At 36.2% G+C, this 25908-nt stretch overlaps 1 protein-coding gene across 4 annotated transcripts in view; it reads right to left on the reverse strand.

Moving 5' to 3' along the window:
* Positions 1–17330: 17330 nt before the first annotated feature.
* The window catches only part of AGL (amylo-alpha-1,6-glucosidase and 4-alpha-glucanotransferase), an 80920-nt gene continuing 72342 nt past the window's right edge, over positions 17331–25908 (reverse strand). For all 4 annotated transcript variants that reach the window (XM_081026937.1, XM_081026940.1, XM_081026938.1 and 1 more), the window contains 2 exons: positions 25769–25902; positions 17331–20199 (listed from right to left, as the gene is read on the reverse strand). In XM_081026937.1, coding sequence (XP_080883063.1) covers positions 20082–20199; positions 25769–25902 — 252 coding nt within the window. In that variant the 3' untranslated portion in view covers positions 17331–20081. The remainder of the gene's footprint in view (positions 20200–25768; positions 25903–25908) is intronic.

Consider the following 25908-nt stretch of genomic DNA (forward strand, 5'->3'; position numbering starts at 1 on the left):
TGGGCAATGAATTATAAGAAGATTATATGTGTCATTCAGGGCCACAGCATTGAATTCCTAACTTGTGACCCTCTAGAACAATCTTTCTCTTTGCTTTGGAGTCTGGCAAAGCTCATGATCCTGAATGCTCCATCAACCTGTATCCTAGAATGAGGAGATGTAAAGTGAAGGCCTCAGCAACCTGCAATAGACATATGGCATAAACAAGAAATAAATCTTTGTTATATGTCATTAAGATTTTGACAAAACCTAACACATATTGATTAATACAGAAATTGATGCCCAGTAATGGGGTGTTTTTTTTTTTAACAAAAACCTGATGTTTTTGGCATTGGTTTAAGAGTAAAATAAGTGATTTTAGAAGCTGGAATAATCACAATCTCTGCAATACAGGAATATTTGATAAAACTGTCACCTCCAATAACTTGGAAGGTAAATAATGAACCTAATATGCTTGTAACTTCAGGGGAAGAGACTAGAAAACAAATGTGAATAGGCGTTGCTCTCCTGCCAAACTTGATGGATACAAGGTGTCTAGAATTAAGTAGATAGATAAATGGGGATGTGTCAAGAAAAGAACTGTGGTTATAGCTGTTGGCAAATGAAGCTCACTGAAATCAAATATATAAGCAGCCAGTTATATTTATGAGATAATTGTTCTGCCAAAGAAACCAACAACCCAGACAAGACTTAAAATGCCTTTTTGACTACCAGCCTTCTACAGACAGGAAATGAGTTCAAACACTGCTCAGCCTCCAAAGGGTGCATGCCCACTTCAGATAGAGCCAAGGAAGATTAAAAAAAAAAAAGGAAGGACCCTCCCCTAGAAGGTCAAGTCAGGGGAAATAGAACACAATGAATTGGGCAGCTCCTCTTAAAGATCAGAATTAACATCTAATTCAAGAAATATTTTCTACTCCAAAGTTGGCAGGACTTCACAAGTACCTTGCCATGGACCAATATCAGCTCTATATTTCCATTGCCTCCCCCCGCCATGTTTGTTTTTTAAGTAACTCCTCATCCCCCACCTCCAGTCTACTTTCTGTTCTCTGTGAGTTCACCTATTCTAGATACTTCAAAATGTGATATCATAGAATATCTGTCCTTTTTCATTTGTCTTACTTCACTTTGCCTAATGTTTTCAGAATTCACCCATGTTGCAATATGCATCATAACTTCATTCCTTTTATTTTCAGCCTTTCATCCATCAAAAGACATTTGGATTGTTTCTACCAAAGAAGCATTTTAACTCTTGCCTGGGCTATTGTGAATAACCCTGCTGTGAACATTCATATACAAGTATCTGTTGCGTTCATTTTCAATTCTTTTGGGTATATACCTAGGAGTGGAATTAGAAATACTATGTTTAATTTCTGGGGAACTGCCACACTGTTTACCAAAATGGTTGTACCATTTCACATTTCCACTGGCCATATATGAGGATCCCAATTTCTGCACATCCTCACTATCACTTATTATTTTCCAATATTTATTATAGCCATTCTACTAGGTGTGAAGTGGTATCTCACTGTAGTTTTTATTTGCATTTCCCTATTGACTAATGATTTTGAGCATCTTTTTATGAAGTTATTGGACACTTGTATAATACTGTGTCTCCCCCCAATAAAGACTGGGTCATATATTAAGTTTTGCTCCAAAAGACGCATTAGGCTTTATGTTAAGGGGATGGCATCCTGAAAAATCATGCTAGGGCTTATTTTTCCAGTTACGTCTTATTTTAGGGGAAACACAGTATATCTTTTTTTGGATAAAAGTCTCTTCAAGTCCTTTCCCATTCTTGAATGGGTTGTTTGGGTTTTTTGCTGTTGTTGAGTTGTAGGTGTTCTTATATATTTTGGATATTAAGCCCTCCTTGCCAAGACCAAGGTCATGAAGATTACCCTTTCTTTTTAAGCTAGACTGATGTTTTATGTTGTCATCCTTTCTATTGGGAGAGAGGTTTAGTGAACAGCTTGGTGTTTGTCAATAGCTGGGCATCATCAGTGCTGAGAATCAAAATCATACAGCTACTGGGCGGCTGGATGGCTCAGCTGGTTAGAGTGCGAGCTCTTAACAAGTTTGCCGGTTCAATTTATGCATGGGATGGTGGGCTGTGCCCCCTGCAACTAAGATTGAGACGGTGTACTTGGAGCTGAGTTGCGCCCTCCACAACTAGATTGAAGGACAACGACTGATGGGTCCTGGAAAAACACACCATTCTCCAATATTTCCCAATAAAAATTAAAAGAAAAACAACCCAACATATAGCTACTAATCAATTATCCAGACTGCCTTGGGCAATGAGGGCTCCTCAAGCTCTTTGTGCTCCACTCTCAACTGGTGATCCAGGGATCCAACAGCAAGCCCAACTTCTAGTCCTGTGTTCCAGACGCCTGTCCATCAGTCGCACAGTAAGGATTGGAGTTTTGTTCTTTTTGAGTATTGGTGTGATTTCTGGTGCCAGCTTCTTTTGTTTCTTTTGTTTGTTTGTTTGTTTGTTTAAATATTGATAATTACAGCCAAGTAGTGACTGTTTTGTTGTTGTTGTTGTTGTTTAATTTTATTGGGAAATATTGGGGAATAGTGTGTCTTCTCCAGGGCCTACCAGCTCCAAGTCATTGTCCTTCAATCTAGTTGTGGAAGGCGTAGTTTAGCCTCCAAGTCCAGTTGCCTTTTTCAATTTTTAGTTGCAGGTGGTGCAGTCCATCATCCCATGTGGAAATTGAACCGGCAACCTTGTTGTTGAGAGCCTGTGCTCCAACCAACTGAGCCATCTGGCCGCCCCTCCAGAAGCTCAGTGGCAGCTCATTGTCTTCAATCTAGTTGTGAAGGGAACAGCTCACTGGCCCATATGGGAATCGAACAGGCAACCCTGCTGCTCAGAGCTCGCGCTCTAACCAACTGAGCCATCCGGCCACCCCTTCTTTTGGTTTTATGGTCTGATCTTTTAATGATCTTTGCAAATGACTTGAATGGTTCATAGAAATCTTGCATTTGGGTGAAAGATAGCATCAAATCTGGTTTATTATCCTTCTCTGTTTGTCTATTTTATACTCAAATCAATTAAGAACTTATATCAAATTGAAAGAGAACTGCTCTTTTATATTGAAGGGAACCAAAATTTTGCAACCCTGAAGCTGCTTTTTGGGATATTGACTTTAAGCTGCTTATTAAGAAAAAAAACTCAGAAAGACCCTTTGGCCATCCCCCCTTTTCCTGCCCAAGAGATTCAGACAGAGAAACCAGCCTCAGGAAGGAAATGTTAGAGTGCTGCCTTGGCCTCATTTGCATTGAGTATGGTAAGTGAGAGAACATCAGGCAGGTGCCTGCTAGATACCCACAGTGTCCCAGTTTCTGAGTTGCCCAGCTAGAGTGTTCCTGCCCTGTATGTTTCCCTCTTCCTCAAGTACCTGTAAATCACCCATTCTCACTTCTGAAATCTAATACCCAGTCCCCCCCTCTCTTCTCATTTGTCCAAAAATGTCTTACATACCAAAGTTGCCTCACTGTCTTTGGAATTTTCATGTTTATGTGAATTCCCCATGCACATGTATAAAAATTTTGATTTTCTCCTGTTAACCTGTCTCTGTTAATGTGATTATTAATCCAGCTAGAAGAACTTAGAAGGTGGGAGGAAAAGTATTAATTATTTTTTTAGCCCCCACCACATGAACCAGTGGGTTTTGTATTTCTGCCTGGCTGAAATACAAAATGAGCTGAAATACTTTCACTGAAGCGCTAAGCTCTCTATTTGGGTCTGTATATACGTTTACGTGTCTCTGAGTGCATACTATTTTTTTTCCTCCAGATGGTATTACCAAATTAGATTATAAAATCTGTTAAGAGATCTATTTAGATTAGAGATAAGTGAGCCTATGTAATTCCAAAAATTCCCAGAAATTAAAAAAATTGGTCTTCTAATAATTTCAATGTGCTAAATTATATATTATTATAGAAACTAACTCAAATGGTTTAAGAGTTTGAGTTCATATTACTTAGGTATATTTTCGGCTAATGAGACTAGTTTAATATTATTGGTTTAATAAAAATAGCTGTCTTTTGAATTATTAGTATTAAGTATAACACCAGCATACATTTTTATTTTAATGGGGTATATTTTTCCTAACCTGATATAGATTTACTGATCACATAAGCTAGCATTACATCTACTAGAAGTTTAAGATTATGAAAAATGCAAATTTGTGTTTAACCAAATTGAATCATTATCCTGGAAAACTTTATTTCAACAGTAATTCTGTTTTGTGGTATGTCAGCTTGGAAACAGTTACCATTAGGTAGCTCAAAATCTTCTATCAAGGCTAAATTGAGTTAATTAATGGATTTACATTAGCTACCAGATCATTTCTAAATAAACAGTGAAACAATAATTGCAAAACATAATTTTAAATTTACATAATTTTAATATACTTTTTATCTCTCACCTTTATATGATACAGAGATGTTACCAGAGAGGGGGCCCCTTCTCTGCGCGATGTCCAGGTTCTTGGCATCTCGAGCAAAGAATTGAATGAGACACAGAGGTAAAGTGGTGAAAGAGAAGCTTATTAGAAGAGATGGACACTCCAAAGAATTGGGAATGGCCCGAGCACAAAGAAAAGCGGCTCAAGGGCCATTATTTGTAGAGAAAGTACACTCCAAAAGGTTAGGAGCCGGCCGTGGCTCAAAGACTCAAAGGCGTCATTATTAGGAGAAAAACTACACTCCAAAGAGTTTGGAGTAGCCCAAGCCAAAGAAGCTGCTCAAAAGGGAGGCGGCTCGCTGGACTCTGGGGGGTTCCTCTTTTTTCTCTAGGATGGGCTATTCCTCTCTGGGCGCAGAACCACTTGATTGACACCTGTGATTGATAAGGGGCCATTACCTCATCCTCTTAGACTGCGCATGTCCCTTCCCAGAGTTCAGTCTGTTATAATGACATTAATGAACTTCTGGGCATATGTATGATATTACAACGAAGGTATAATGAGGCTAAGGGGAGATGGAGGTCATGGTGGCCTTCTACCCTGCAGGTGTGAGTGACCTGTCCAATTTAATTAGGTCCTCACAGTGGTTAATTGTTAGGTTAGTAAGGGAAGAATTTGGGAGGTCTCCAGGCGGTACTCCTGGTAGATTGTGTTCAACGTGCAGGAAGGCAAAGACTCAGTTACCTGTCTCTGTCTGCCTTATTTCTCTCTGTGGGAAGTTGAGGGGTGGGAGGTCTCTTTTTCTGTATCTGCTTCAAGCTGAGAAGGGGGATAGAGCTACCTAATGGGCATTCACAAAACTTTCACCCTATCTGATCCTAAATAAAAAGAAAGAGGGGGTCTCATATCTGCCTTGGTTGGGATGTACTGGAAGCCTCGGCTGGGACATAATTCATATCCCGAGGGCCCCTAGATGAGGAGAGACAGATGTTACGTAATAGAGTAAAGGTGCTGTTTCCAGGACTTGAAGTCCAATTATTTTATTTCACCCCAGGGTTAGATATGGAATGGCCTGGAGGAATGTTGGGCTACAATGATTCCAGTTAGCACGCTTAAGTCACAGGCTTTTAAGTAGTTATTTGAAGTAGGGGTGAGACACATTATGTGATTTAAGCTAGGAGCAATCTTTAGGATTACAAAACTGGTTTGAAAAGTGATTAAGACCAGAGGTTAAGAAGCAAAGAAACTAAGGAAAAGGAGACTTAAAATTCCTATAGTGAGAGGGCTTAAAATTTCTATAGCCAGGGGGTTCTCATGTATCAGAGAGGCTATATATTTGGATCTGTTAATGAATGCCTAAGTTTTTGCAACTTCAGGGTATGTATAGCTATAAACAGGTATGAGATGTATATTCATAAGCTCTGCTAGTCTGTTAAAAATGCTAATACATACAGTCACAACTATCTAAACAAGTTTTCTCTGTAAAATACAAGTGACTATAATTAAAAACTATAATCAATATATGTGAATGAGACTCTACTCACAGCGATAGTGATAGAGAAGAGTAATGTTGTATGCAAAGTATGCAGGATGGGTTTTTGTTAAGCAAAAAGAGTAGTTTTGTGCTAAGGTAAAATGATACTTGTTCCAGAATGAGAAGGACCGTATAGGAAGAAAATCTGAATGAATACAGAAGTTTCTCAGAAAGGACATTTTAATTGTAGTGGTCAAAGCTGACTGAAGCTTGATAGATTTATTTAAAAGATTGCCAAAAAGAGTTTTAATAACAAATATACTGATGCAAAATTAGAACTCAGTTTTCTCTCTGTTAAAATGACAATATCTTCTTGGATTACTTGCTTCGCTTAGTAAGAGGTTGTAAGACATATTTCTTCACCTTCTAAGTAATTTGCTCATATAACAAAGATTCTTTGTCTTATCGGAATCATTTCCTGTACTTTATGTTGATTTTATCATGTCCTTGATTACTTACAAGAACAAAGTCTTCTCATTTTTGAAAGGGCTAAGATTCTTTATAATCATGTTCACCTCATATGTCTACTTTTAAAATCTTTTATTGTCAATTTGGTTAAATAAGTAGCCAAGTATTATTTCCAGTAACCTATGGTCCTATTTAAGCAGGTGTTTTCACTTCATGACTACTTTTGATATTTTTGCCTTCCCCACATCAAATCCTAAATGATATATTTTGCACCTAAAACTGATTTCCCATAGGGCCTGATTTCTCTGAGAAATCAAATAATTTGTCTTTTTATCTTATACAAAGAGAGGTTCTAGAAATAATTAGGTTTATCTGATATGTTATTATTGATGAGTTGCATGGGAAGAGTTTTCAAATCAGAAGAGATGCTTAACCTTTCCTAGGCCAAATTTGTAGGGGTGAAATGCTTTAATATAAATGTTTCCGGGTGGCCAGATGGTTCAGTTGGTTAGAGCGCGAGCTTTTAACAAGTTTGCCGGTTCCAGTCCCACATGGGCCAGTGAGCTGCGCCCTCCACAGCTAGGTTGAAAAACAACGAGCTGCAGCTGAGCTACATCCCCCACAACTAGATTGAAAAACAACGACTTGACATCCTGGAAAAGCACACCGTTCCTCAATATTTCCCAAAATAAAAAAATAAGAAATAATAGTACTTGTGTAAAAAATTAAACATAAATAAATATAAATGATTCAGATATTGTATGCTGTGTAAGATGTTCCTAGAGATTTGTCAGTATTCTCACTATCTTAGGTTTATCTCATTATCAGAGTCCAGGTTGCTGCTTTCCCTGATATTAGACAACAAAAGTATAGCAAATAAATTATAATTTCAGTTATTTTTTTTAAATGTTAAGCTAAGGGTCGGCCGGTTAGCTCAGTTGATTAGAGCGCGATGTTCATAACACCAGGGTTGCTAGTTCCATCCCCACATGAGCCAGTGTGAGCTGCACCCTCCACAACTAGATTGAAACAACTACTTGACTTGGAGCTGATGGGTCCTGGAAAAACACACTTAAAATAAATAAAGGTTTAAAAAAATAAATAAAATAAAATGTTAAGTTGGTCACATTCTTTAGTTCGAATCTAGTATCTTCTAGTAATGTATGGTTTTGAACTGTGAATTTATATTACTCACCTAGGAAGTTCTATGAATATACAAATGTTTGGGGCTTACTCATTCTTATTGACTCTCTTTACTTGATAAACTTGATATATTCTTGGCATATTCTAACTTTATGTTTGGTATATCCATGGAAAATTATGTCTCAAGATTATTATATGTTAAATCTGAATACTTTTCTCTGTAAAGATTATATTCATTCATTTTCAAAAAGCAAACGTAATATCCATTGTTCTTAAAAAAATGGATTAACCATTATGTTTATAGATATTTTGTCTAAGGCCTTTTAAAATTCACTTTATTTTGTTTTACATGCCCCAGAAACAACCTTCTTTGCCCGTTTCATTATTCTTATGATGAACTCTCATCAGATCTTTCACTTTTGAAAATTATCAGTAATGAGTTAACTGAATCCATTTAAAGGCTTTTGTCACCAAAGATAGTTTCTTTTACTCTGAGGCTTCTCTGAAAAGACTTGCAGTCAGCCATAGGCCAGCTTGCACCAACAAAGATGGACTGTGTCAGAGCCCTGTGAAAGGATCCTGATGACCAGGTATTCTTGGACACAGGTTTCTGATGACATTGCTTAAACAACTTTAAATCCATACCAGTGGATTGAGTCAGGATCTCCAGAAATCCAGTCCAGAAACAGATAGACTCCTGAGACTGCTGACCCAAGATTGAACGGCACAAGATTAATTACATAGGAGGACTGAACAAACCGTAAGGAATGACTGTGGGTTTTATTTGGAATATTGTTGATGTTAATGTTATGTTTTCTGGATTTAAGGAATCTTTTTCTCTTTCCTCGCAAGCTGTCTATAACTCATAGTAATTTAGTACATTCTGTTTTTGTAAACAGAAATGAAACTTTTATCTTTTTCTCCCTGCCTCACCCTCCAGAATCCACAAATACTGAGTATTCTTATTTTTATGTCAATATAGTTATTTGCACAGTTTCCATGTTTCTCCTCCTTGTTAACAAGACTTAATTGAAAACACTGGTTATGCAACCAAGACTTTGCCAGTGAGGTAGGAGTTGAGAAATAAAACGGAGTCACTATAGTCAAGCTGCTAAATTAACTAAAATCAAGTAAACAGAGGCACGAGGAACTGTTTCTATTCTTACTTTATGAAGCCTGGGAACTTAAAATTTGAACTTTCCAGTTCTGCCTCAATGCCTAGATATATATCACATCTCCAGAAAACCCTTCGGTTATCCCCTGAAAGACTAAGGAAAGAATGTTCGTGTATCCAGACCATCACACATTTGGAAGATTACCATCCCAGACCAATCCAGAGGCTAAGAATGCAGGACTGATTCTTCTCAAGAGTGTACTTGTTACTATAAGGACCCTCAGCTTTTCTTTTTTCTTCAGAACACTGAGTATTTCCTAGTTTTCAGTTTGCAATCCCTAAGACCCTTAAATAAGTCTTTGTTATTGATTTCTAGCCAAGCCTCCAGTCTCGTTTGAGTTTGTTTGACACCTAAAATATATTTGAGAATAATGCTCATTCACTCAGATAAAACTAGACACTTTTAGGGGAACTACAGTTAATTCTATGGTACTAAAGTTTACAAAGCATGGAATATTGGAAAGAAAGAAAGAAAGAAAGGAAGGAAGGAAGGAAGGAAGGAAGGAAGGAAGGAAGGAAGGAAGGAAGGAAGGAAGGAAGGAAAGAAAGAAAGAAAGAAAGAAAGAAAGAAAGAAAGAAAGAAAGAAAGAAAGAAAGAAAGAAAGAAAGAAAGAAAGAAAGAAAGAAAAAAGAGCACTGGGCTGTTATTTGGTTTACAGGGTAGGTAATGAAGGTCACTTCCTGGCAGGCCTAGGAACATTAGGATATTTTAGGGAATTTAAGAAGACAGGCGTTCACCCAAATGTATAGGGCATTACAAGTGAAATCTGATGGTGATTTCTTCTTGGCTTGGCTTCTTAACTCAAGAGACATTTAAAAGTTCAACCTGCCATTTCTTATTATACTTTTGGCAGGGCAAACTTAAGAAGTGCTATATGATAAATTACCATTTTTGCTGCACCTATCTAATCAGACCAAAATCTAATTAGACCACCTTTATTTTATAGTCAAGAATAATCATTCCTTGAGATTATCTTTGGTTAAAAAGGGAGTGACTATTGAAGGGAACCAAAATTTTGCCACCCTGAAGCTGCTTTTTGGGATATTGATTTTAAGCTATTTATTAAGAAACAAGACTCGGAAAGATCTTTTGGCCCTCCCCTCCTTTCCTGCCCTGTAAAAGATTCAGACAGAGAAACTTGCTTTAGGAAGGGTGCCTTGGCTTTATCGCCTTAAGAATTTTTCATCCCAGCATTAGTCAGCAAGACTCCAAGCCTTTTAGCTATATATCCCATGTCCCATTGCTTCTGAGTTGCCTAGCAAGAATTTTCCTGCCAGGTATGTTCCCCTATTCCTCAAGTACCTCCCTATTTACCTGATGTGGCCCCCAATGACTTCTTTCTTTACCTGAACATAAAGGAAATACTGAAAGGAAGACATTTTTATGACATTCAGGACATCAAGGGTAATACGAAGACAGCTCTGATAGCCATTCCAGAAAAAGAGTTCCAAAATTGCTTTGAAGGGTGGATGGACTAGGTGCTGGTGTAGGTGCATATGTACCCAAAGGGAGTACTTTGAAGGTGACTGTAGTGATATTCAGCAATGAGGTATTGATGTAATGATGTAGGATCTGCTGGCAGTGTCTGGGTGTGGGCCAGGATTGTGTCTCGTGAAACAGAAGAATGGACATACGGACCATGGAGAGGCAAAGAGTTGTAAAGGAAGATAGTTTATTAGAGGCAGGAGAAGAGGTTGCATCTCCCAAGCGGGAGGGGGTACCTGAAACTGGGAAGCCCAGTGACCGAGGCAAAAATTCTTACTTTTATACCTTCGCTTCTCTGCTTGGGAAAGGGGGCTGGAGCCTTCTAATGGAATTCATCTATTAGGTCTGTCCTGTTTGCCCATCCTGAAGGGATTAACGAAATAACCCATTCCTATCTATCAGATCTGCTCCTTTGACGGGCCAAAAGGGATTTCAGATTATTTATTAACCTTAAGGCATATTCTCTTGTCTGTCCTGGAGTGAAAGAGACATTCCAGAACCTGGAGTTTCAGGATATGGCTGCTTTTTGTTTATTCCACCAGGGACACTCCTGTCTACTTAGCAACATGCTAACTAACCTGTCTCAGTATATAGCACTTTCTCTAGGATGAGTTTACGAGCTTAATTTTCTGATGTCACAGACATGCAAACTTTGTCTTCTCTGGTGATTTAAGTGGCTTCTTCCCCCTTTGTGAAAAAACCAGTTTTGGCACCTACTTGTGATTTGAACTGGATCCAGTTACCTCACACAAATTATTAACACTTACCAATGTTCAATTCTTCCAGATTCCTTCAATATCTGGCTAAACCCCAACTAAGTTTTCCAAATTTTCTCCCTCCTGCCTGACTCAGCATATTCAAGAACTAACCCTGACCATCCAAATTCACCCTGGGAGCTAAGCCCAGTGACTTCATATAAATCTTGGAGGACTCAAGGACTCATCATCATAGTAGGTCACGCATGGGGTGGATATTTCCTTGGACAAGCCATTCTCTTGTCAAGTAAGAAAGCTTGGCAAGACACTGGGTCGTACATAAGAGGTAACCAAGACTATGGTGATTACCAATAGCATAAAGATCTTAGTTTCAAGGAACTCAATGAATGGTGCTCTTGGAATCCACTGGACTAGTTACCCTCAGTTTCAGCTCTTGATGCTATTTACTTTAGTACAAATTTTGGACCAAACAGATCTTCCTACTTCTTGTTTTTTGTTTTGTTAAGATATGGGAATTGTAATGGTGGCACTCACTAAATCTTCTATTTTTGAGATTTAGTGCCACCATTACAATCCCCTATCTTAACACTTCTACATTTGTGGGTACAGGATAGTTAGTATTTCCAGCACACGGAGATAGTGTGCTGGGGGTGGGGGTGGGGGACAAGATAACAATGAGGGGTTCTGTGGTCCCTGCTCTGGTGGTGGTGAGGATTGTCCCCTGAGAGGTCTGGAAAAAGGGATTACTCTGCCATCCAAGAGTATGTTATCTTAGATGTAAAAAAAACAATAGACAGGCTCACTAAGGTAAAGATTGACCTTTGTCAAGGAAACTATAGGCCAAGGAGTTGATTACTGAATCAGTGAACTGAGTGAAGCAAAGCAGTCACCATCTTTCAGCAGATAGAAATAGAGTCCAGGAGTGCTAGCCCCTCCACCTCCTGTTCAAATTGGCCAGTTACCAATTATAATAATTATGTACGGTATGGCGCTAGGTGGGTATTAGACTTATGGGGGGATCGCTTTGTAAATTATATAAATGTCTAACCATTATGCTGTACACCTGAAACTAATATAATATTGAATGTCAACTGTAATTGAAAAAAAATTAAAATATTCACTTTTCAACCTAAAAAAGAGGGGAAAAAACACCAAAACCTGCCCTATTCAATTTTCTCATGAATTAAAACTTCAACCTACTGTTGAAATAACACGTATTTAATTTTGGGTTTTTGGCCTTGGTTTCTTTTCTTTCCCCAGCTTTATTTATGTATAATTCACATATGACATTGTGTAAGTTTAAGGTAGACAGCGTGATGATTTGCTATAAATATATATTGAGAAATGATTACCAAAGTAAGGATTTCTTTTCTATAAAGATCCATCAATTAACTTACTGATAAAGAGACTGATGACAATTGGAAAACTTACCATGACATCATGAATGAAAACATGAAGAATCTGTAATTTCAGAGTTGATTGTCATAATTGGCACTGTTTCTTACTGAGTGACTTGTTAAAAAAATCACATTGCTTTTACAGTCAATTAATTCCTCTCAAAGGGAAATATCACCAATCCCACAAGCCTATTGGAAAGTTTGGGAATATTTGGAAAGGCTTATGGAAAGGGTAACAAGGCAGAGCAGAAATAATCCTGCTCAACATTGATCTAAAAGAAAAGCAAAATTTCGGTATGAGAGCAAAAAAGTCCATACCTTATAGTATAATTTATATTAGGGTAAAGTTAATATAAAGTTAGATTTATTATGAAACTTAAAGCAAATGTGCATGCACTGATTTTGGCTGGCAAAGGCCCCAAGTTAGTTTAAAAGTGTTAGTTCCTCCAACTGGAGAAAACTGTACAATGGCCTCTGAGCCATTGGAGGTGAGTCTGAACACACACTGCCCCCCGGTGGCCTCACCCAAACTTGCTAAGTCTCCACGTGGCATTGGGCACTCAGCACTCAACAGCAGTGACAGGTTCCTGAATCGTGCACAACATTCCTGGGTCTTTAGTGAGCTTGCAGAAGGGCTCCTGGAGGAACTTTAAAAATTAACCCAAGTTTCAGAATCTGGCAAAAAAGGCCTAATCGTACTTACGTTTTCAAAGATGGCTTTTTGTGACATTCTAGAAATAATGATTAGGTGCTTTTTTAACAAGTATTCTTTTTAGAAAAAGAATTATCACATTCCATAGAGGTCAAATACTTTAAATAAATATTGATATCATTATGCTGTGAACTCTAATATTTTGAATTCCATGACCTCTCCACCATAGGGTTGATATTATACCATGGCCCAAATGACTGGAGAGCTCTATGTTGTCACATCTTGTGGCTACGGCAGCACTCAGGGAAGTCTCCCTCAGGCACCCAGCTCTTCTCTTATACCATGGAGACATGGAGATATAGGAAAAGGCTGCTGAACTAGGCCTCAGGATACCTGCATCTAAAAACCTATGTAACATTGGATAAGGCACTTAGGCCCTAATTTTTTAAAGAAGTGTGTAAAAAATGCGTGTGTGTGTGTGTGTGTGTGTGTGTGTGTGTGTGTGTGAGAGAGAGAGAGAGAGAGAGAGAGAGAGAGAGAGAGAGAGAGAGAGAGAGAGAGAGAGGATTACAAATGAAAAGATTTGGGATATGCTAGAAGCCTACAAAACAATCAGGCTAGTATTATAAATACAATTAGGATAAACAGGTTTACTGATCAAACCGAGTAATAACCCAGAAAGGACACACTTAGCATACATTAAAAACAAAACAAAACAAAAACTTCACACAGCAGGTAGTGAGTCTCTAAAACCTGAACTGGAAAAACACAAAATACAAGGTCTAATACTACTCAAATAATACAAGGACTCTGTAACAGTTTTTTATGGCAGGGGTGGGAGGGCTTCTTATTGAACTCTAACCTACAGATGGAAAAATGCACAAATTATAAGTGTGCGGCTCAAGTATTTTTCACAAACTGATCTTATACATATAAACAGCAGCCGATCAAGAAACACAACATTGCCCAAAGCCTCTCTCATTCTTTTTCTGAGCCCTGCAAACCCCACAAGGAAAATCACTACTCTGACTGCCCATAGATGAGTTTTGCTCTTTTGTATACTTGATGAAAATGAACCATTTATTATGTTCCCTACTGCATTTGACTCAACACTATTTATGAGATTTACCTTCACAGTTGCTGTAATTGTACTTTGGCTTTCTCCTTGCTGTGTATTCTCCTGTACAAACATACCAGGATTTATCTATTCTACTGTTGAGCACTTAGGAGGTTTCAATCTTAGGCTATTAGAAATCTTTTTTTGTGTGAACATTCTTGTGTATATCTTTTGTTGAACATACGACACATTTCTCTCAGGTCTACACCAAGAATGGAACCGCTAGTACATTTATGCTCATTACGCAATGCCAAATCATTTTCCAGAGCTGTTGTGCCAGTTTCCAATCCCACAAGCAGTGGATGAGAGTTCCAGTTACTTCGTATACATGTCAATATTCTGTATTTTCTCCTTTTTGTTTAATCCATTCTGGTGGGTGCAGCTGATTTGTATTTATTCTAGTTTGCTTTACAAGGCCTGTATCCTGTAGCCAATCTTATCATAGTGCATTCCAACACAAATGGTGTTGCCCACATTCCATATACAATTTTCAAATAAGTAATACAGTATTATCAACAATAGTCACCATGCTGTACATTACATCTCCAGGACCTATTTATTTTATAACTGGAAGTTTGTACCTTTTGACCTTTTCATCCATTTCGCCAACCCCCACTCAATCCTCTCCCACCATGGGAATCATTACAAGTTGAAAGGTCAATAAGAAATAAATAAATTACCAAGGATAAAACATCTCTTCCAGGTATACCTATGGGTATAGTCTGACTTTAACAACAATAAAGATTGTGTATAGTTCTCTGGAGAATTTTTTGTATATGCTCTAAAAGTTTAGAGAAAACCAATAAAACCCACAATTGTAATAAGACTTGAAATATGTATATTTAAAACACCATTTTGGCTCAACAACTTAGGATCAGAAAATGCAGGGCTTTAATGATTTAAATAAATAGTTCAAATATTTACTTGACATAACACTGACTACTAAAGCCATTTAAGAATATCTTTGGCTGAGGTATTTTTCCCATAGGAACAGTGGGAATAAAAGAAGATTATTAGAAAATAGAATTGCTTCACACAAATAACACACATAATATAAAAATCTGAGAATTACACTATTAACCTTATGGAACTTAGTCAAAATCAGAGTTCTTCTTGCAAAAACAAAGATATTGAACCAAATAATCTGGTTGCCTTGCCACTGGAATGATTGTTTTCCAAGTTTTGTCCAAGGAGTTTTAGATTCTGTATGTATTATACTCAAAGCTGCTGTTTTTTTATCTGTGAATACTGCTATATCTACAATTTGTATGGTAAGAATAAGGTATAATACTTTCAGGGACTAAAATAGAAGAAAATGAAGAAAAAGGGAAAAGGGAGTAGGGGAAACAAAGAAGAAACGGAAGGTGAGATAAAAAGATAATAGAGTTTTATAAAAACTGCTCAGCTATTCCTAAATAGAACAGCTACCATATTCTAAATTGTGCATAGGAAAATTTCAACAGGAGTACAAAAAAAGAATCAATTATACCTCAATAAAGCTGGAAGAAAAAAAAGAGGTCTTGTTTCCCAAGTTTTAAAACTGTAGATTACACAAAATATTTCTGAATTACTTGACTGGATAGGTAGTCATGACAAATGACTACCTATCATGACAAATCTGATAAATGCATTTTCAAGTTAAATCTCAATAATGAAGAATTTCTATAATTTGAAATGTAATGTTCAAGTGGGGGAACGTTTCCGAACACACAGCCTGAAGCCCTTCTATCATTCTTACTTTTGTGACAGTAGCTTGACTAGTAGTCGTGTCTGATGCTGTGGCTCTGACCGGCCTGTCAGATGGTTTGATGGATTTGAAAGGTGTCAGGCCCCCATTGATCAGTGTAAAGACCGCTCCATTCCCAAAGACCTCTGAAGCAACTACTGATGAGCAAGATGATTATCAGAAAAATACTGATGAGCAAGCTGTTTTAGTTGATACTGTCTTACCTTCCCAGAGCAAGAACTCCTGGAAAAATCAGTTTATCTATCTTTGCTTGGTCTCAGTATTATTTAAAATAGGGACAGGAAAATTTGTTTCAGGTATTCAACTTTGTGTTGTATTCATAGTTGGTCAATTATGCTTTAAAGGTGCACATATTTATATATGCTTTTGTATGGGCAATATATTTCAAAATAATTTTTTTCTTTAGGAAAGCAATTATACTTGAACATTCCTTAAGAGGTTTCTAGGCGAAAAACTGATAAGCCATCCCCTTAAATCCAACATACCATTTCCCCCTTTAATTATAACTGGTTTGTTGTTTCTTAGGTTGGGCAAAAGGTAGTTAGCTTCTGCGTTGGGGTCAGATTCCCAACCAATGTAGGACTCCATGATGAATAGGTTACAAGTGTGATGAGATGGTTTTCCTTAGCCTTTCAGGCAACATCTCTGAGCAGTTGTCACTAGCCAGAAGCATCCTTCTCGTTTACCACAGAACGCTGTGTAAACATCTTTTTCTATGTACTCACTCATATTCTACATTAATAGGTTGAGAAGCACTGGTTTAGGGGACCATGTTTTATGGAAAATGGCATCTTTTTAATTTTTTTTACTGGGGAAGGGGAACAGGATTTTATTGGGGAATAGTGTGTACTTCCAGGACTTTTTTCCAAGCCAAGTTGTTGACCTTTCAGTCTTAGATGTGGAGGGCGCTGCTCAGTTCCAGGTCCAGTTGCCGCTGCTAGTTGCAGGGGGCACAGCCCACGATCTCTTGCGGGAGTCGAACTGGCAACCTTGTGGTTGAGAAGACACATTCCAACCAACTGAGCCATCCGGGAGCTCAGCAGCAACTCAGCTTAAGGTGCCATGTTCAATCTTAGTTGCAGGGGGCACTGCCCACCATCCGTTGCGGGAGTTGAGGAATTGAACCGGCAACCTTGTGGATGAGAGCCCACTGGCCCATGTGGGAATTGAACCGGCAGCCTTCGGTGTTAGGAGCATGGAGCTCCAACCGCCTGAGCCAGGCCGCCTAGGCCGGCCCCTAAAATTTTTTTTGAATAAATGCAGATACGCTATGTTCTTAGATGAGATTAAATACTATAAATTCCAGTTCTTATCAAACTACCTTACAGTGTGAGTATAAGTTTAGTAAAAATAATAAGAAAATACTTTTTGGATATGCAAAAGTACTCAAGAAGAACAAATAGGTGGATATATAAAACAAGATTCTATAAAAGAAGAGGAGAAAATTGGTGAGAGAGAAGGGTGGTGAGAAAAAAGCTCTAATAAATATTAAAACAAAAAAATTATAATAGCTAAATGAGTGAATAGGCACAGATAACTTCAATAGTATATCCCAAAAGTACACTTTATTATTAAATAAAAAATCAATAATTAAAAGAAGGAATCACTATAAATCATATTCAATTGGAATATAACAATTTGGAAAATATCTAAGTAATATCTCACCTCATACTGGGTGCTATTAAAACATAAATATAAAACCAGAAGAACACAGTAGCAAATGTTTATTAAATTATGGAATGAGACTAAATTTTGAAAAGATAGAAGAGTTCACAAAGATAAACACTGAAATATTTTATTAAAGAAAAATTAAAAGCTGTCGTAAGTTAAACAAAAAAAAACCCTCTAAACAAAATAACAAGGCAAATATATTAGGGGGAAAAAACTGTAGTCAAAATGACAAAGTATCAGTATTACTTAATAAGTTTGAGGCTCCTACAATTGGAAAAAAAAAATTAAGTGACTTACTTGCGTTTATTATTTTGGTACAGTGAGCATTTATGTAAGTAAATTTGGTAACTTTGACAAATTCACTCATAAAAACTTAGACCAAATGAATCAACTTTGGTCATTAGATGTCATTCTGTATATATGAATATATTATTCAGTAGTATAATTCAAAAATCTTTTTGGCCACTTCAGGAGGCAACCATCTACGTTACGTCTATTCTGGCCTGTAGTATTCGCCATTAGTAAGCAGATGAAAGGTTCACAGTAGTGTGAAAGGTTTCAAGAAATACCAGGGGAGTGTAGAATTGCTAACAGATCTATCTGTACATCAGAAATTTATTTTGCTCTTAATTTCATCATGGCTAATTACATAAATTACCAAACAGCCTATAAGTCTTCCTTCTCTCTCTGTTCCCATACATTCTGCAAAAAAGATAAGCACCCCAAATAAGCAAGTTCTAAATAAATGGTCGTAGTCAGCATCAACAAATTAGCTCAATGGTAAGTAATGGAATGAAAGCAAATATAGACCTTTAGAAAAGATTTTTATTTTCTTGGCACACAGATGTAAAAATGATGTTTGTCTACTAGATAGAGCAGTTGAAGACATTTCAGAAAGGAGTTAAAATTCACATAAGTTATAAGGTCCATAGATAAGATAGGTCTCATGTTTCCTCAATTATCTTTAAAACTTAATGAATTGTCATAGCATACTGGTTTAATTGGCAAACTTACTTCTCATGTTAAAGAGTAAGTCTGATTTTGATTAGTGAAGAACCAAGGCACAGAGCCATTCCTGAAATGTAATATAATGGTACCTCATCCAACATCACTCAGGAATGAAGCATTCTACTTACATGTTTTTTACTCAAATGACATTTATCTCTCTAAAGTCTAAAACTGTTATTTTAATTACTTTGATGAAATAACATACCTTCTTAAACTTTAAAATAGGTCATGCATATTATATTAATGTTCTTTCATTAAAATTCCTTATTAGGAATATGAACCACTTAATTTTCTGATTCAATACAATGTCCTAAAAATTTAGCGAAGTGGGTAATTGCCCAGTAGGGCTATGTTTTTTAAATTGGTATGTGATCTCTAACTGAGAAAAGTGTTACTGTACTTTTAATGGCAGGTTTTGGTTAATAGGAAGTTAGTTTCTGCTATGATCTCCCAATACACTTTTACACACAAACTAAAAATAGTTATTAAGTTTTAGAAAATTAATATAGCATTGTTTCTTTAAAGTTCTCATAAATATGTCTAGCAATTTGCATTTTGAAAATGTAAACCATCTTATAGTAGGAAACTGAAACTCAAGACTAATTTTATAAAACTGTTTTTAGGAATTAAATTACTAACGCTTTTTTTCTTTTTTTTAAAAATATATTCTATGTATCATTAGCACAAGTAAATCATGTTAAATATACTGTTGGCATTCATTATAGTAAAACACATATGAATATATCAGTGAAAAAAATAAAAGCACATATGAACATCTGTGCTCCATTTATGAACATATATTGTAGGTGGACACTTTCACAATTTAACATTCATTTAATAGTTATTGAATGCAGTGTGGAAGCTGCTAAAAATACTGTAGTAAAAGATGAGATGATTAATTAACCATGGCCTATTCAGTAAATATTGTTACTGAAGAAAAAGTATGCTATAATTTAAAGATACTTTTCCACTTCTTTCATGATTACATTCTCATATTTCATTTTCATTTATGTACAAATTGAAGATGATATGATTTTTCTTTTTCAAACTCTGAATTTCCAAACTCTTTATTTCTAGGTACAGTGGTACCTTGGTTTTCGAATGCCTCCATTGACGAACATTTCGGTTTACAAACACTGCAAATTTTATGGATCTATGGTATCATTAGATAGTAAAATTCATGCTAAATTTGCAGTTTTAAGGATTGATTTTAAAGGTCTGGATGGATTAATCCATTTTGCATTACTTTCTATGGGGAAACCACACCTTGGTTTTCGAAAGTTTCAGAACTCGAACAGTCTTCCGGAATGGATTAAGTTCGAAAGCCAAGGAAGGTACCACTGTATTTGAATTCTAGGTATTACTGAATTCAAAAGAAAAACATTCCATTGGTAATGATAATTTTCTCTGACTTAAATCAAAAGCTACCTCTGTACATTAAAAAAAAAGAAAAATCAATGCTTTTACAGTCTTATTGGGCATCAATATTATATGAATGAGATTTTTAAAATGATTCAAGCTTGTGCATATAAAGCATTTACATTATACTGTGTCCTCGCATTCTATAATACAAGTGATTGCATACTTAATAAATATCCATGAGTCAACTATAAGTCATAGAGTGTTTCAAGAATAGTGGCAATTGACCAGGCTTGTGTTTCACAGCTGAAAGGACAGTATTGGCCATTCTCGTTGGTCAGTTCTGGAAGTCCTTTCCAAGGGGATCTTAAAAAAATGAAAAGCCATTTAATGAGATATAATCTAATACACATCTTGTTGGATTAACAAAAAAGGCAGACCTGGTGATTTTGCTTTTTCATATAAAAAGCAATCATAGATAGTCATTTGCTACAAAACAATACAGTAGATCCTATTATTAAGAATTTATTCTTAATATTAAGAATTTAATATTAAGAATATAGATTGAAATTATTCTTTGATATTCAATCTTTGGGGTTTAAAAGTTTAAAATAGAAAGGAATTTCTTTATGTATTAAAAACATAGAAGAAAGTATCCAAGCAATATATAAATATAGAGACAACTATCCTTTCTCATCTAATATTTTTCCTTTTGGACTACGTATATGAGACTAAAATTGTAATTATGAAGATGTATTGTTTGATCTTGAGAAAATTGTGAAACTAACATGAAACAATGAATAAACTGAATTCAAAAGAAAAACATTCCATTGGTAATGATAATTTTCTGTGACTTAAATCAAAAGCTACCTCTGTACATTAAAAAAAAAAAGAAAAATCAATGCTTTTCCCTAATTATGATTAGGAAAAAGATGCCAATTAAAAACAATGTGAATTTCTACTGAGTAATACAGTTAGTATTCATTGTGTATTTATTATATTCCATTAATAAGTGCTTTATATATATTATCTCATTTAATGCTCACAGCAACGTATAATGTAGGTACCATAATCATTCCTATTTATAGAGGTTTATAGAAGTTAATAACTTGTTCCAGATCTCACTGTCAGAACACTGCCTTATGAGCATGTCAAACTTATTCTTAATTTCGATGTAATCCCTTAAATACAAAACAAATGAAAAAACCCACATAATTCTACAGTGTTTCATTTTTTAAGTTGGTTGTGGGAACATATTTGTCTCGTTATTATGCTTGTAAATCATGGCTATGTTACATATACTTTTCTGTAGATATCGAATATTTCATAATAAAAACAGAAAAAATAATTCCATTAGATAAACATGGAGATATTTTGAATAATAACTAATAATAACATCATGTAGTACCATATTTTAAAAAGTTGTCATGGAAAACATAGAAAACTTACTTGTTTCCAAGAGTTCAAGCTACTTCAGAGTAAAATGCCAGATTACTGAATTTGGGTACCTTGGGTATCTGTAATGGGTTGAACTGTGTCCCCCTCAAAATTCATATGTTGAAATCCTAACCCTCAGTACCTCAGAATGTGAACTTATCTGGATTTAGGGCTGCTGCAGATGTAATTAGTTAAGGTGGGTCAAGGTAGGTCCCTAATCCAGTACAACTAAGTGTTCTTATTAAATGGGGAAATTTGGACACAGACATGTACACAGGACAATGCCACGTGAAGACTGGAGTTCTGCTGCCACAAGCGAAGAACTACCAGAAGCGGAGAGAGGACTGGAGATCTTTCCCTAGCTCCTTTAAAAGGAGCATGGCCCTGACAATACCTTGGTTTCAGATTTCTAACCTCCAAAACTGTGAGACAATCAATTTCTGTTGTTTAAGTCACTCAATTTGTGGTGCTCCATTATAGTAGCCCTCGCAAACCAATATAGTACTACAATTAAAAAACCAAAACAACCTTACAGAACTATTAACATGCTGCTCATAATTAGATACAGACACAATAGATATAGACCATATACCAGTACGGTTATGAAGTCCTCGTTCCCTTGCTTTCTGAAAAATTCATTCCTCAGGTTGTTAGGTGGGACAAAGAAGGTCAGTGACCACTTTGGGAGGGGAGGAAAGAAGGGTAGCAGGAGTAGCAGAGTGGGATGTGAAAGCCTGAGGAGTATGAGAAGGAGTTCACATCAAGGCTGGGGGCTGCAAGGAGTGTATCCATGCATAAGAGTAGCCGAGCATGGGGTTGTTCCAAGCCGGCCCAAGAGGGTGAAGAGGGCATCTATGTTTTGGGGACACCCCAACCTGGGGCGTCAGAGCCAGAGCAGAGTGAGCAGAGACTATGAGATGGTGGTAGCAGAGTATGGGTAATAGGTTACTCACTGTTGGAAAGTAAATTACAAATATGAAAAGGAAGAAAAGTAGGATTAAACACTGAGTGGAACTGATGTGAAGGCCGGTTATCAGTATATAAAGAGAAATACATAGAGATGTATGTATATGCCTGTGTATAGGTATTTTAGTCTCCTAGCTCTATTATTGAGAGGCACATTAACAATGATTCCCCCCCAAAAAAAACAAAAATGAAAACAATGATTCTCCAGGAGCAATGAATGCACACCAAGTGCCTAGATCTGGACTTCTAAATACATTCTTCATTACAAAGAACAGGGCTCCTTGGAGAAGAGCCCAGTTCTAGGGCTGGGACAGGGAAAGTAAAAGATGAGCCTACAACATCTTGTTGGGCCACAAAGAAAGGAAAGATTTCCACTTTTGAAAAACATGGAGTATGTTGTACAGAAATTCCCTCCTGCCTAAATGTCAAAGAACTGGACAAAACAAGAACTGGAAGCAATAGTTTTCGACATTGGATGTTAAGCAACAAAGAACAGTAACCCTGAAAATGGTGATAAAAAAGGAAGTGAATCCTATGAGTCTGTACCATACTGTCTCGAGAGAGGTACTAGGATTTGGCACAGGTAGAGCTAGTCAGACTCCTTGAGTTGAAGAGATGTAACTGAGAGTTTAGGAAGACCAAGGAAGCTAGAATTTTCAGGTCAGAGTAGTCGAGAGGAGAACTGCACAAAGAGAAAAATCTGGAGTTACGCAGAGGGTCCCACTCATCTATTCACAGCATATCCATTAGTCAACACACAAGAGGAAACTAATCAAGGATGGAGAAAGAATCACCCGAAAGGATTAGGTGAAGTAGTTCCTGACATTCATGAAGAGTCAGGAACAGTATTTACTCCCACCAGCCTGATTTGAAAACGTCGTAACTTTAGAAATATAGAATAGAGAATGCAGATGGGTCTTTACTCATTAGTGTAGACTAAATAGCCCTAGACTAAACACTGTTCTGGTCAAGCTCACAAAGCTTAAATCAGGGCCTGAAAGGATCAAACTGTTTCTAAATAATTTAACTGCATTTAAAAACGACACTCAAGAATATTTATGGAAATAGAAAAAAAATCCAACACTCAACAAGGTAAAATGCACATCTGTCATCCAATAAAACATTAGCAGGCAAAGAGCAGGATAATGAGAGAATAATCACAAGTGAAACAACCCAGAAATCAGCAAAGATATTAAAATAGTCATTATAATTATATTTCATCATATGTTCAAAATATTAAGCAGAGACATGAAGATATAGAAAAGAGCCTAATCAAACTTTAAGAAATGAAAACTGTAATGTATGAAATGAGCCATACACTAAATGAAATTAATGGCATGTTAATGGCATGTTAGAAATAAGGGTGACAGCACATTTCTTGTTAAAATAATGCAACAAGTTTAAAGTACTAAAAGAAAAAACTTGCCAACCTTGAATCTATACAACAAAAATACCTTTCAGAAATGGAGGCAAAATAATGACTTTGCTGATATACAAGAGCTTAAAGAATTCATCATGAGGAGGCCTGCATACAAGACAACTATGGTAAATTGAAAACATGTATACTACAAACCTAAAGCAATCATTTAAAAAAACCAAGTAAGAATAGCTAATTAGTTAATAAAGGAGATAAAATGGAATAAAAATATTAAATCTAAAAGAAGCAGAAAAAGAAAAAGCTATAGAAGAAGAGTAAATAGAAAATAGATTTATACTTAAACATATAAATAATCACATTAAGTACAAATGATCTAAACAGCCCAATTAAAAGTCAGAGAGTATCAGGCTGCATAAAAAAGCAAGACCCAATTGTACGTTGCTATAAAAAACCCATTTTAAATATAAAGACACAAAAAGGTGATAAGTAAAAGGATGAAAAAAAATATACCATAGTAATGAATAATCAAAAGAAATTTGGAGTGCTTGTATCAATACCAAAGTAGATTTTGGAGCAAAGACATATTGCCAGTGATAATGAAGGTCATTTCACCAAGATAAAAGGGTCAATTCTAAATATTTATGCATCTACTAATAAGGTTTCAAAATACACGAAGCAAAAACTTACAATTGCAAGGAAAAACAGACAAATCCATAATTATAGTAGGAGATGTCAATACCCCTCTCTACGCAATTCATAGAAGTAGACAAAAAATGTGCAAGTAGTCTGTACAACACTATCAACCTACTTGACCTAGTTGACGTTTATGGAGCACTCCACCCTTATGAGGTAAACAAGGGAAACCTAATGCTATGGATAGTGTAATGTTTTTCACGATAAGAGGCAAGCAACAATGTCAAATCACTATAGGCAGGTCAAAGATGAGAACTGAAAGGAAATCATGGGATCTGGGAACCAGAAAGGATCTTGCTGAGTGGCGTCACCACAGTTTTAAGGGCAAACAAAAGCCAGATTACCAGGTGGGAATGGCTAAGTGGGTAGTTGGTCAGAAAGCAAAAGGAATGAGGAGGTTACTCTAAAGGAAGAGTGTTGAAAAGAAAACAGAATAGTAAGACAAGGCTCCAGGTAGGAACAGCACGAATGAACTTGATTTTAGGATGGGCTGACAAGTATTTTCGTAGCTTAAGAAGGAAGAATCAAGTGGAATAACACAGAGGATAATTATCAGAGCAAAGTCATAGAACAGGTGGGAGGGATGTGATAATAGGTGGAAGAATGACCGTGCAATGCAAGATATTCTTACTTCTCATGGACAAAGGGAAGAAAGAATAAATGCAAATGAGAAATACTGTGGGGCAATAAAGGATGGACTATAAGAAAGTTTGCATCACACAGACTCAAACTCAATCTCTAGATGCAGAAGTGTGGCGGGATGAGGTTTTATCTCACTATATTTAAGCTAACGAAAACAAACTGAAGAGAAAAAAACTGACACTATATTCATGTGACAGACGGAAGTGCCTCATACTCTTGTAATAAAGAAGATAAAATTTATGCTGTTTATGCATAATTATTTAGAGAAATAAGATGTACACATATTTAGGTTTAATCTAGAATTTGGGACATTAAGAGCTTTTAACTGAATTTGTATAGCTTATAACTGACACTATCTGCTAACAGGACAAAGGATATGAAAAATGAGTTTGAAATAATAGTAAAAAAAACAACTCTGATATTTTAATAATAATGAAAGCATTTCTGAACATTATTTATTGATGTATATTTAAATTAGTTAACTCAAAAGACCAAGCCTGAGTACTTTTAGTTTTTGTATTTATTCTGTGCTAACCATATCCAAAAACACAGTATCAGCTAAATCTTAAAAATCAAAGACTTTCACATGTATAAATCATGCAATATCAAGTTTTAGAATTCAAATAAATAACCTAAAAATAATTAAAGGAAGGTAAAAATTATAGAACTTGCTGTGTTAAAGAGTAAAACTTTCAAATTTCATTGGGGTAGCTCGAATATACGCATACAGAAATGAATTCTAAGCAAATGTCATTTACCTAATATCTAACAAACTGACTCAACAGTAGCTATGGAAATTACATGCCTATGATGACTTACCTCTCAAGATGAACATAATGTCGGGAAAGAACATTTTTAACCAAAAACATAGTCTTTGCATTAGTCTCTGGGCCCATCAATTTGGAAAAATATAATTTTGCACGAAGGAAATACCCAATGGGCCACAGCCACTCCTAAAA

Source organism: Rhinolophus hipposideros, assembly GCF_964194185.1.
Source record: "Rhinolophus hipposideros genome assembly, chromosome: 19".
NCBI lineage: Eukaryota > Metazoa > Chordata > Mammalia > Chiroptera > Rhinolophidae > Rhinolophus > Rhinolophus hipposideros.